General features: G+C 35.7%; 2 protein-coding genes across 2 annotated transcripts in view; both read left to right on the forward strand.

The window, feature by feature from the left end:
* LOC115218662 overlaps positions 1-2785 on the forward strand; it is a 16090-nt gene extending 13305 nt beyond the window's left edge. Inside the window, exon 2 of the mRNA XM_029788588.2 lies at positions 1934-2785. Within this exon, the coding sequence (XP_029644448.1) occupies positions 1942-2505 (564 nt within the window). The 5' untranslated portion in view covers positions 1934-1941 and the 3' untranslated portion in view covers positions 2506-2785. The remainder of the gene's footprint in view (positions 1-1933) is intronic.
* LOC115218663 overlaps positions 1-13235 on the forward strand; it is a 14845-nt gene extending 1610 nt beyond the window's left edge. The window contains exons 2-4 of the mRNA XM_029788589.2: positions 3234-3434; positions 8636-8719; positions 12728-13235. Of these exons, the coding sequence (XP_029644449.1) occupies positions 3234-3434; positions 8636-8719; positions 12728-12900 (458 nt within the window). The 3' untranslated portion in view covers positions 12901-13235. The remainder of the gene's footprint in view (positions 1-3233; positions 3435-8635; positions 8720-12727) is intronic.
* Positions 13236-13586: the final 351 nt, after the last annotated feature.

The raw sequence follows: 13586 nt of genomic DNA on the forward strand, positions 1-13586 counted from the left end.
TGTTGAATATATAAACAGTTTGGCTGCTAGTTTCTCTGGAGACCGTCAGAATAATGAAGACGCCTCTGACGAGAACCTAATAAGGCTCGAAATTCGACCAAGGTTGTTCATCGTTTTTTTCAGTCTGCAGACAAATGGCTAAGATTTCCTTTGTTTATAATTATACCATGTTATATATAAATATGTGGAGGCGCAATGGCCCAGTGATTAGGGCAGCGGACTCGCGGTTGTAGGATCGCGGTTTCGATTCCCAGACCGGGCGTTGTGAGTGCACCCCGCCACACACATGTGTACATATATGCACTGGTACAGGTTCACCCATAAAGGCATGAGTGTACATGTATACGTGCGCAGATGTGCATACAGATAGAATTACAGTATACATACAGAGGCCGCGTGTGTACAGGTGTGGGGAACTACACCAAATTGTATCCGCAGACGTTTGTGTGCACATACATGCATACTCATATATATGCGTATATATATAAAGTCATATGCGCACATATCCACCAGTGAATATATATATATATGAATAAACACATGGACGTATGTGGACGTGCCCACATGCACATTCGGAGGTGCAGATGTGCAGCTTTGCATGTGCATACATTCATGCATGGCCAGACATGGAAGAACATATGTGCATGTGCATTTATGTGTTAACATGATTGTAGGTTGTAAGATATAAATTTGGCATTTTGTAACTTAATATATGAATTCTTGACTTTGTACATGTGCATTTTCATATGGATATGTGTATGCTTGTATATTATAATATTCTAATATATTGATTTGACTAACTGTAACCTTATATGTATGCATGTATATTATTCTATATTATTATATATTATTGTGTATATACGTATATATATATAGGTGCATGTGTATATACACTTATATGTATGTGTATATTATATAGTATTTATATGTACTCATTCTTGTACGAGTGTACCTTCTCTGATATTCATATTTAGATTGTACTTTATAATCTCTGTAGAGGCCTTGGGATATATTTGTGTCTCATTTATAACCAGATATTAACTTATCACACCTGGCTAATATGAGCATAATGAGATACTCATATCTACATATCTGAAACAGCTGTAAGATATAGTTTATATTTATATTTATTTATATTTATTTATACATATTGTACTTATTGTATCATATTATTCACTGATGTGCACTGTTTTGTTCTGTACTATTATGTTTGACCTTGATGTTCATATGTAGTTGGTTAATAAATTATGTGAATGGGTATTATCTGGTAGTTGATTATTGATTAAGGTGTATTTCTCCATTTTCTTATTTTGCATATATATATATATATATATATATATAACGGGAAGGTTTACGAAAATAAGCAAAAGACGAAGGCAGGTGGAGTACAAACAAACAAATGTATTAGTATGGCGCTCAGGAATAGAAATAGAACAAGTCTTTGACGTTTCGAGCCTACGCTCTTCGACAGAAAGATACACAGAAAAGAAACAAGGAGTGAAACAAGGAGAGAAAACGGTCTAATATGGCGTTCTGTACACAGACACACACATACTTATATATATATATATATATATATATATATATAATATATATATATATATAACGGGAAGGTTTACGAAAATAAGCAAAAGACGAAGGCAGGTGGAGTACAAACAAACAAATGTATTAGTATGGCGCTCAGGAATAGAAATAGAACAAGTCTTTGACGTTTCGAGCCTACGCTCTTCGACAGAAAGATACACAGAAAAGAAACAAGGAGTGAAACAAGGAGAGAAAACGGTCTAATATGGCGTTCTGTACACAGACACACACATACTTATATATATATATATATATATATATATATATATATATATATACAGGGTCAGGCAAAATGATCTGACACATTTGTAGGTTAAATAAAAGGCATTGTTTTTCGTTTCTTTTTCAGTTGCTGCCATGAATTGGACTGGTGAGCATCGCGCTTTCATTGTGGAAACGTTTATCAAAACAAACGATTCTGTAACTGCAACACAAAGAGCGTTCCGTTTGCACTTCAATCTTGGTAGACATGATCCCGTACCAGCTCGAAACACGATCTTGTTATGGGTTACCAACTTCAGAGCTACTGGATCTGCATTGAAACGAAAATCAACCGGCCGACCTCGCACCGCCAGAACTCCAGAAAATGTGGCAGCGGTAAGAGCTTCAGTTCAACAGTCTCCACGCCGTTCCACATTTAAACGCGCCCAGGCTCTTAGACTTTCCGAAAGAAGTTTGCGAAGAATTCTTCACAATGATCTTCAAATGCATCCATACAAAATGATGTTGGCACAAGAACTCAGCGAAAGAGACACTGAAACTCGCAGAGCATTGTGTTTGGAAATTCAACAACGTGTCCCCCATGCAGCAGTTGTGTTGTGCAGTGACGAGGCACATTTTCACCTGTGTGGCACAGTGAATAAGCAAAACTTCAGATACTGGGCCGAGAACAACCCTCGTGAGTTGCATGAATTGAATTGAATATGCTCCACGATATGGACAATGTTTGGTTTCAACAGGATGGGGCAACAGCCCACACTTCTCGACGTGCGATGGGGATTTTGAGGAATATGTTCCCTGGTCATTTGATCTCATTGCGTGCTGACATCGGTTGACCCGCCGTTTACCTGATTTAAATCCGTGCGATTTTTTTCTCTGGGGATACCTCAAGTCAAAGGTATACATTAATCGCACTCGATCTATTGAACAACTTAAAGATGCAATTCGTCAAGAATTTACTGCCATTCCACATGAAATGACCCGCCGAGTTATTGACAACTTTCGTGAACGCCTTTGACAGTGTGTGGACAATAATGGATCCCATTTGACAGATTTAATTTTTAAAACATAATGAAACAAAATGGCATTATATGTACTTTTCAAAAATAAAAACACTTTTTTGTTTCTTTACTTCATTTGCCTTTTATTTAACCTACAAATGTGTCAGATCATTTTGTCTGACCCTGTGTGTATATATATATATATATATAATATATATATATATATATATATATAATATATATATATACATATATATATATATATATATGATTGTATGTTTATATATAATATTTTATACAGATACACTCGTGTAAACATGTGTGTGTGTGTGTGTGTGTGTGTGTGTATCTATCTCATTACACCTGTGTGTCGTCTTAATAATATAACCCCTTAATTAATTCATTGTTCGCATTTATTTTCATTCACAGAAGAAATCGCAGATTTCGGAACCATTTTGATGGACATGATAAAAAAGCTTGACGTTGATCGAATGTTCGACAATTACGTAGCAGATATCGAACCTTTAAATTTTCCCGAGACAGGCGATATCCAAAATGTACAAGCTTTGACATGTTCGTGGAAAGGATCTTCCGGAATATGCTGTGCAAAGCCGAGTAGGGCTCCTCGTTGTAAGTATGAGTTATCTTTCCTTAGTATTTTCCCCCTAAAATGAACGGTGCGTTATTTGTCTCTTAAAAGGTAGATTTGTGGCAGACTCAGAACTATATAGAAGCGAAACAATGGTAATCAAATAATAGACTTCTAGAATATATATTATGTTGGTGCATAATTATTGCGGTTTTATCTTAACAAATTTTATTCAACAAAATCAATAACAATATTTATCAAAAACATTTTTAAATGACGGTCTGACCGTCTGCCAAGAAAATAGGAAGTAGTAATTGAAGTAGATGGTGATTATGCTCCGGAATAATCATTTAAAGATGTTTTTGTTACATGCTGTTATTGTTTTTGTTGAATAAAATTTGTATGTATGTATGTATGTATGTATGTATGTATGTATGTATGTATGTATGTATGTATGTATGTATGTATGTATGCATGCATGTATGTATGTATGTGTGTGTGTATGCATGTATGTATGTATGTGTGTGTGTATGTATGTATGTATGTGTGTGTGTGTATGTATATATGGGTTATGTATGTATGTGTCTGTGTGTGGGTATGTATGTATTTGTGTATGTATGAATGCATGTATGGATGTATGTATGTGTGTATGTGTTTGTGTGTGTGTGTGTGTGTGTGTTCTGAGTTCAAATTCCACCGAGGTCGAATTTGCCTTTCATCCTTTCAGGGTTCGATGAAATAAATACCACTTGAGCAATGGGGTTGACATAACCGATTAGCCCTTCCAGCCAAAATCCCAGGTCCCTTGTGTTTATTATAGAAAGGATTATTATTATATCCTCGATATCTAAGGAAACTGGTTGTGACCCGGTATCAAGGACATTGACTTCGCATGTAATACATTCGTGCGCTCCGTGAATAATAATAATCTATTCTTGCTCTAGGCGCAAGGCTTGAAATTTTGGGGAATGGGGACCAGTCGATTAGATCGACCCCAGTACGCAACTGGTACTTGATTTATCGACCCCAAAAGGATGAAAGGCAAAGTCGACCTCGGTGGTGTTTGAACTCAGAAAGTAGCGGCAGACGAAATACTTATTTCTTTACTACCCACAAGGAGCTGAACACAGATAGGACAAAGAAGGACAGACAAACGGATTATGTCGATTATATCGACTCCAGTGCGTAACTGGTCCTTAATTTATCGACCCCGAAAGGATGAAAGGCAAAGTCGACCTCGGCAGAATTTGAACTCAGAACGTAACGGCAGTCGAAATACCGCTAAGCATTTCGCCCGGGGTGCTAACGTTTCTGCTAACGTTGTATTTATTAAATAATAGTGAAATAAAGAAATCATTGTTATCATTCACAGTGCGCACGGATGTGTTATATTTGGAATCAATGTCCCTGGTACCGGATCATAACCAATTTCCTTAGATATCGAGAACGTTTCTTAGAATCATTGCTGTTCTAAATAGAAAAGATTTCTATATTAATACAATTCTCGTATCTAGAGCAATGTCAGTGAGGAAACTTCGAAATCTCTTGGGATTACTTTTATAGAAACACTTCATATACTTCGCATTTTCCTTACCAAATCCTGATATTTTCCTATTTTTTCCTGTTTGACCAACACATTTATATCCGCAGATATACCCCGATTTGTGATGAAGCACTCTTTTTAACCCATGTCCAGAAAGATAATATCTGGTCGCCTTGCTTGAGGTTTATGATCAGTTTGTACAATAAAATCTCATAAGACTTTATACTGGTCGTTCTCTATCACAGTTTACGGTTGGTGTGTGTTGGTACCAGTTTGTTCTTACTTTAAATTCTTTTTGCCTTAATATGTTCCAATGTAGTACCTTAGCTAAACAATCGTCTGTGTCTATATTCCTTCAGTACCAAAGAATGACAAGAGTTTATTATGTGCACTACGGATTCTTCTTTGTCATTACATACTCTGCACATTGCACTTTTCGTAGATTTCTCTATTTTGGCCTTAACGATTTTCGTCTGCAATGACGGGGTTTGAGCAACAAATAAGAGACCTCCCGTTTCTGTCTTAAATTCTCCAGTCTTCAGGCAAAATCAAGACTCAGCTATTGTAACATTCTGCGTTTGTCTGTTATTTATATTGTTTACACGTTGTAAAACCCATTATATCATCCTGTTTTTGTCTTTTATGTTGTATGTGTTTTAATGTAATTTTATGTGACGCCTTATGGATAATAAAAGAACGAATTATTATTATTATTATCATCATCATCATTATTATTATTATTATTATTATTATTATTATTATTATTATTATTATTATTATTATTATTATTAATACCAACGCCTTAGCGAAGGCGGAGGTATTGTTTTTCAGTCGTGTTTGCTTGTTTGGCCGTGGACAAGATATCCCAAGAACCGCTGGGTGGATTCGAGATGTTTGGCCTCGTGACTGGCAGGAACTGATAAGGCTTTGAGATCGATCTGGTACTGGACAAAGATTCTGGATTATTTTTCCTTTTTGTTTACTTAATTTTTGAGAGCAAACTAAGGTGAAACTTGTTTACTGGTCATGCACCAAGAACCCTGCGAAACATTCTTGCAGTTCCAAGCAATGTTGATTTTTGTAGGTGTTCTACCTTTACACTTGTACCAGTCTTTGTCAGCCATGCTGGAAGTTGAGTGCTGATACTTCCAAGTGCACCAATTACTATTGGTATCACGTCTACTCTGTTCATTGACCACGACTTTCGTATTTTCCACTTCAAATCATCATAGTTGTTTATTTTTTCTTCTTCCTGGAGACGCTATGTCGATTATCATGCATGTTCTTTTTTTTCATTCACCGCAAAATGTCCGGTTTCCGATATCTGATCGGGTGATCGCACTGGATCATTGCATTCCACAAGATTTTGTAATTCTCATTTTCGGTGACTCCTTCTGGAATTTATTCATACCTTTCTTCTTCTTCTTCTTCTTCTTCTTCTTCTTCTTCTTCTTCTTCTTCTTCTTCTTCTTCTTCTTCTTCTTCTTCTTCTTCTTCTTAGTATTATTATAATTATTATTATTATTATTATTGAGTGAGGGAATAGTGCATGCCATCAAAGTGACACTGGGGTAAAATATACGAAGCTCAGTATACCCATCATGACTACACGTCTGATAAGGGTAGGCCAGGGACATGCATCACAATCATATGTGCGTGACATGGTGATCTCATATTAAGATAAAGAGCGTATGACATTGCAGATGGGGTCTAGTTAGAGTTTTCATGAGGTCGAGTAACCCATCCTACTCCAAAGGTCACTGAATAAGGGTTGTTTAACATGTTGAACAAAACACCCATGTTTCCAGAGGTGAATTGTTCAAACTCCAAAGAATCCCTCTCAACACATGGCTATGATGCACCCCCACTACTTCTGCTTATGATCAAAGATGCACATATCGTCAGCCACTAAGGGACATGCTCAACTCTTTAAGGTCAAACAACTGACAAGCAAATCTGTGGTACTGAGCAGAATATTTGCTGTAAAGCCCATCTTTTATACCAAGACAAAACAATGTACATGGTAACACTTCCAATCAGTTAAGATCAGCAGTCATGAGAGCCACTGCCTGGTGCTGCATCAGGGCATGCCTTTATAATAATAATAATAATAATAATAATAATAATAATAATGATAATAATAATAATAATAATAATAATAATAATAATGCCCTGATGCAGTACCAGGCAGTGGCTCTCATGGCTTCTGATCTTAACTGATTGGAAGTGTTATCATGTACATTGTTTTGTCTTGGTATAAAAGATGGGCTACAGCAAATATTCTGCTCAATACCACAGATTTGCTTGTCAGTTGTTTGGCCTTAACCAGTTGAGCATGTCCCTTAGTGGCTCACGATATGTGCATCTCTGATCACGAGCAGAAGTAGTGGGGGAGCATCATGGCCATGTGTTGAGAGGGATTCTTTGGGGTTTGAATAATTCACCTCTGGAAACATAGGTGTTTCGTTCAACATCCTAAAGCAACCCTTATTCAGGGACCTTTTGAGCAGGGTGGGCTACTCAACCTGAAGAAAATTCTAACTGGGCTCCACCTGCAAGGTCATGTGCTGTTTATCTTGATATGAGATCACCATGTCGCGCACATATGGTTGTGATGCATGTGCCTGGTGTACCTTTATCAGACGGGTAGTCATGATGGGTATATTGGGCTTCGTATATTTTACCCCAGTGTCACTTTGATGGCATGAATCTGCTCTCTCACTCAATAATAATAATAATAATAATAATAATAATAATAATAATAATAATAATAATAATCATAATAATAATAATAATAATAATTATTATTATTATTATTATTATTATTATTATTATTATTATTATTGTTACATGGTTTGACTTTTGCTTTGTATCATCATCATCATCATCATTATTATCATCATTCTTCTTCTTCTTCTTCTTCTTATTTTTATTATTATTATTATTATTATTATTATTATTATTGAGTGAGAGAGCAGTTCATGCCATCAAAGTGACACTGGGGTAAAATATACGAAGCCCAATATACCCATCATGACTACCCGTCTGATAAAGGTACACCAGGCACATGCATCACAACCATATGTGCGCGACATGGTGATCTCATATCAAGATAAACAGCACATGACCTTGCAGGTGGGGCCCAGTTAGAATTTTCTTCAGGTTGAGTAGCCCATCCCGCTCAAACGGTCCCTGAATAAGGGTTGTTTAAGGATGTTGAAAGAACCACCCATGTTTCCAGAGGTGAACTATTCAAACCCCAAAGAATCCCTCTCAACACATGGCTATGATGCTCCCCCACTACTTCTGCTCATGATCAGAGATGCACATATCGTCAGCCACTAAGGGACATGCTCAACTGGTTAAGGTCAAACAACTGACAAGCAAATCTGTGGTATTGAGCAGAATATTTGCTGTAGCCCATCTTTTATACCAAGACAAAACAATGTACATGATAACACTTCCAATCAGTTAAGATCAGAAGCCATGAGAGCCACTGCCTGGTACTGCATCAGGGCATTTATTATTATTATTATTATTATTATTATTATCATTATTATTATTATTATTATTATTATCTCATAGATACATTTTTATTTCCACTTTTAGTGTGTTTACGTTATTATTATTATTATTATTATCATTATTATTATTATTATTATTATTATCTCATAGATACATTTTTATTTCCACTTTTAGTGTGTTTACGTGTTAAGTTAAGCAGTGGAGAAATTGCAATAATGATGAGATTTTATCGATTCACACTTCTTTCGGAAAAAATACGTAAGTACGAGCGCGTTACATAATTATATTTTCACATTATTTGCTGCTTAGAAGAAATTCGTAGAAATGGAGACGGTTAAAATGATCCACGGTGTATTTTTTTCATTATTTTTTCTCGATGTGGCGTCCGTGCATGTGCACTTGCCCTGAAATATGAAGGCTCGAAACAACTCGGTCGACCGGTTTGGGTGTTGGATGCTTTGCACGGGAATAAGACGTAATTCAATCTATATTGTGTCACAGTGGGTATGTACTATCCGAAGTGTGGTACAGATGTATATCCAGAATGATGTGTGCAGTTTCAGAGTTGCAATTTACCGGATTCTTTGCGACGAGCATGGAACTACAAAGAGGGTTAACTTTGATCGCCATCTCGACCATTTACCGCGACTTTTGAGCAGAGAAGCAAGCGCTGCAAAAATCCCATTTGAACAGACGATGCGCTGGTAGTGCTGAGCTGTTGGGCCAGGCACAGTTTCCTGTGATTGGACGGCCTGCCCTACGAACTCTAGTTTGACATGCTAGAATTGTCTATTCCTGTCTCCGCAGCTGTCTGTTGCAGTTTGTCTAAGACTTGGTGCTGTTCCATTAGAGATAGCCGAGAAATGGCGATGCTACTGAAAAACGATGAGAACAAGAGGGATGGAATAGAAGCTTCAAGCCTGCAACTTTACTTTACGAAGAGTTACAAATTTTGGTAAAAGTGCCTACCTAATATCTGATACTTTCATTGGTTGTGTGGTCGCCGCAGACACGTAAACCTGTGTGAGCTTTGGCATATCTGTCCACACATGCAGTATATCTTTATTGTTATTGTTATTGTTATTTTTATTGCTGCTACTACTACTATTACTACTACTACTACTACTACTACTACTACTATACTACTACTACTACTACTACTACTACTACTACTACTACTACTACTAATTATGTATTATATATATGTATATGTATGTATATATGTATATATATGTATATAAGTGGATATATATATGTTCATATATACATATATACATACATACTACTACTACTACTACTACTACTACTACTACTACTACTACTAATTATGTATTATATATATGTATATGTATGTATATATGTATATATATGTATATATGTGGATATATATATGTGCATATATACATATATACATACATATATATATATATATATACTTACTATATTCTTTTAAAAAACTTTAGAAATATATACAAACTATACAAATATTCTTTTAAAAAAGCTTTTCTTTTAAGTTTTCTAAATTTAATTGTTTAATTGTTACAGTTTAAAAAGTCTCAATGACTGAAACCGGTACTGAAATGTTTTTTTATAAAATCATTTTTGCATTTTCTATCTTGACTTTTTTTCCATATATATATATATATTTTAAATTTGATATTTTATAGATTATGTATATTATATTAATTATTTTTATTTTTATGTTTTGGTTTATGCTTTTCACTGTTTGATTTGCCTAATAGTGTTTTTATCTCTAATTTAATTGATATATATATGATTGATGACGCAACCTTTCGTGTACATGTTGCTAAATTGGCAATGAAATGTAGACGACTGGCCGGATGGATTCTTAGAACCTTTAGAACAAGAGAACAAGAAACCATGATGGTCCTCTGGAGGACACTTGTCCTAAGCCACTTTGACTATTGCTCTCAGCTATGGTCACCATCCAGTGTCAAGTTGATCACAGACCTTGAGGCGATCCAACGTAGCTACACGAAGAAGATAGCCTCTGTGCAGCATATAAGCTACTGGGAAAGACTCAAGAGATTAAAACTCTATTCCTTGGAGCGTAGGCGAGAAAGATATGCCATAATATACATCTGGAAGATCCTGGAGGGACTTGTCCCAAACTTTGGCATCGAGAGTTACACAAATGTCAGAACTGGGCGCCACTGCGTGGTGCCAAGGACTCCAAATTTGCCATCAAGATGTAGGACAAGATACTGTGATAGCCTGGGCTTCCGAGGCCCACAGCTCTTCAATATCCTCCCGAAGAACCTAAGAGACCTGCATGGGGTGGATGCAAATGTCTTTAAAATGAAACTGGATCTCTTCTTGTCAGGTATCCCAGATGAACCAACTTCACGGCAGGAGGTGCAGATGAGGGCAGCTGCATCGAACTCTCTCATGCACTAAATGGCAGTTGCTAAAAAGCATTCGTGAAGTAAAACCATATAGCAACACCAGATGGTGGTGCCCCAGCATGGCCACAGCTCGTGAGCTGAAACTAGATAAAAAAAATATATATACATATATATGCATATATATATATATATATATATATATATATATATATATATATATATATATATATATATATATATATATATATATACATACATATACATATACATATATACATATATTTCAACCACAGTTGAAACACTCTGGGGTTTTGAAGACTGCTTTAATGCAAGAAAGTAAACTAGTCCCTTAATATCTAATATTTTATATTCAATGTTTCATCTATTCAATAAGATAATCAATACTTCATTTCATTTTACTATATATATTATTTATACTATATATTCTATATTCTACATTAATATTATAAAAAATATAAATAAAACATAAAAAGCAGACAGAGTTGTAATTTCTTTGAATAATATATATCCCTCTATATACAATCATAGAAACCCCTTTATATATATATATGTATGTATATATATACATATATATATATATTATATATATATAATATATATATATATATTATATATATATATATATATATAATATATATATATATATATATATATAATATATATTATAATATATATATATATATATATATATATATATATTATATATATATATATATATAATATAATATATTATATATATATATATATATATATATCACCGTGGATGACAAATGAGCCTTCAGTAAAATAAGCAGTAATCGTGATCTACGGACATGAATGTGTATCTTGAGGCCTGCTGGTGCCTTGCAGACCTTTTGGTAAACAGAATGAGCTGAGGACATAGTTTGCTCGAGTGCTTGTGGATCATACACTATGTGTTTTCTGGAATAAAGTGGGCAAGTCCTGCTTTGCTACGTTGCTACAAAACCACAATGACAGGTAAGGTTTTCATTTAGAGAATCAGTGTTACGCTAGCGTGCCATAATACTTGCACCTAAGATGGTTCCGAAGTTGGGATCAACTTTTCTCAAGTCTTTGAACTGAGGAGAATCAGGATTAGCGCCAAGTCCTGCGTTCTAATGCATTGTTGTCCCCAGGAAGGAAAAGGAATGATGCATCGTTTGAGGTTGTCTTTTAGTTTGTCTTTGAAGTGCAAGAGTGGCTTTTCAACTGATCTTCCTGTTGCTCATTAGCCAAAGAGAAGTTGCTTCGGAATTCTTATATCTTTCATACGTGAGAGATAATCTGACCATCTAAGCTGTATTTTGATGAGGACGGCTTCAATACCTGATATGTTGCATTTTGTTAGTATCTAACTGTTGTGAATATGGTCACACGGTTTTATGCTGGAGACGAACAACATATACGTAACGAGCTTCCACACAATTTCTGACTAACAAATTCACTCAGAAGGCAATAGCCGGTTCTGAGCTCAGAGTAACTTGCCCAAGAAGCTGCGCATGGTGGAACATTACCCAGAACAACATGACTGCAAAACGAACTTCGTGACCATACATCTACGAGGGAACGTGTGTGAGTGCGTGTGTGTGTCTGTGTGTGTGTCACCACCACCACCACCACCACCACTACCACTAACAACAACAACGGCAGCAATAGCAGCAACAACATCATCATCATCATCATCATCATCGTCGTCGTCATCGTCCTCATCTACCTCCTCCTCCTCCTCCTCATCATCATCATCATACCCTCCCCCGTCCTCCTCATCATCATCAGCAACAATGACGACGATGGTGACGGCGACGACGGTGGCAGAATATATTGAAATATTTCTTGTTTCTCTAATTCCTAAATGTTAATTTCTTATATTATTTTGCAGACGGCGCTGTAACCAAGACCTTCTATATTCGTTTTGGACCCCTACAGTACTGGTTAACAGTCTCCGTGAAAAGCATCACAGATCATTTCGCCAACGTGTGTTTCAGTCTCAAATACAAAGTATTTAGGGTCATACGGAACGAATCTCTGGGCTGCTTTAGTAAAAAATTTTGAAATAAAAAACCAGTATAACAAAATGAACCGAGTCAAATATTCACTCTTTTATGGGAAGATTGAAACAAAAATTTCTCGAAGGTCAAAGGACTGACTTATGGCGAAGAAAATTCCATGGAAAAATTGGAATGAGTACAAAAAAAAAATAAATAAATTAAAATAAATAAAATAAAAAAATGATTTATATATTCCGTGAATTATCAATCCGCTTTGCTTGATGCAGAACTGATAGTGCTTTGTAGTCAGGGGATCATCCTACCTGTAAGGAGATTAGAGTTTTGTACTTGTTTGAAATAAATAAATGTTTCTCCAGAAAAATCTCAAGCCTTCAAGAATGCACCTTGTCCATTTGATCTTTACCTTTTCAGTTATCCTAGTCATTGCTTTCATGAATTCTGCTTCTTGCTCTTTTATCGGTATGTTAGTTTCCCCATTCCTACTTTGGCCAATATTGCTCAACTTCTTTCATTGAGCTTTTATGAAGGTTGGGAGTGGTGAAAAAACCCTCCATTAGTCACATGGGTGTGTTGTCCACCCAGATTTTTTTCAAATGCTCGTAATTTATAGTTGGCAACTTTTTTTTCCTTCGCTCCATTACTCTACCCTTCTGACTCAGCAATTTCAACTTATGGAAACATTTTGTGTCTAGTTTTGAGAAAAAGAAAATATTGGGTGGTCCTGAAAGT

Source organism: Octopus sinensis, linkage group LG13 (genome assembly GCF_006345805.1).
Source record: "Octopus sinensis linkage group LG13, ASM634580v1, whole genome shotgun sequence".
Classification (NCBI taxonomy): Eukaryota; Metazoa; Mollusca; class Cephalopoda; order Octopoda; family Octopodidae; genus Octopus; species Octopus sinensis.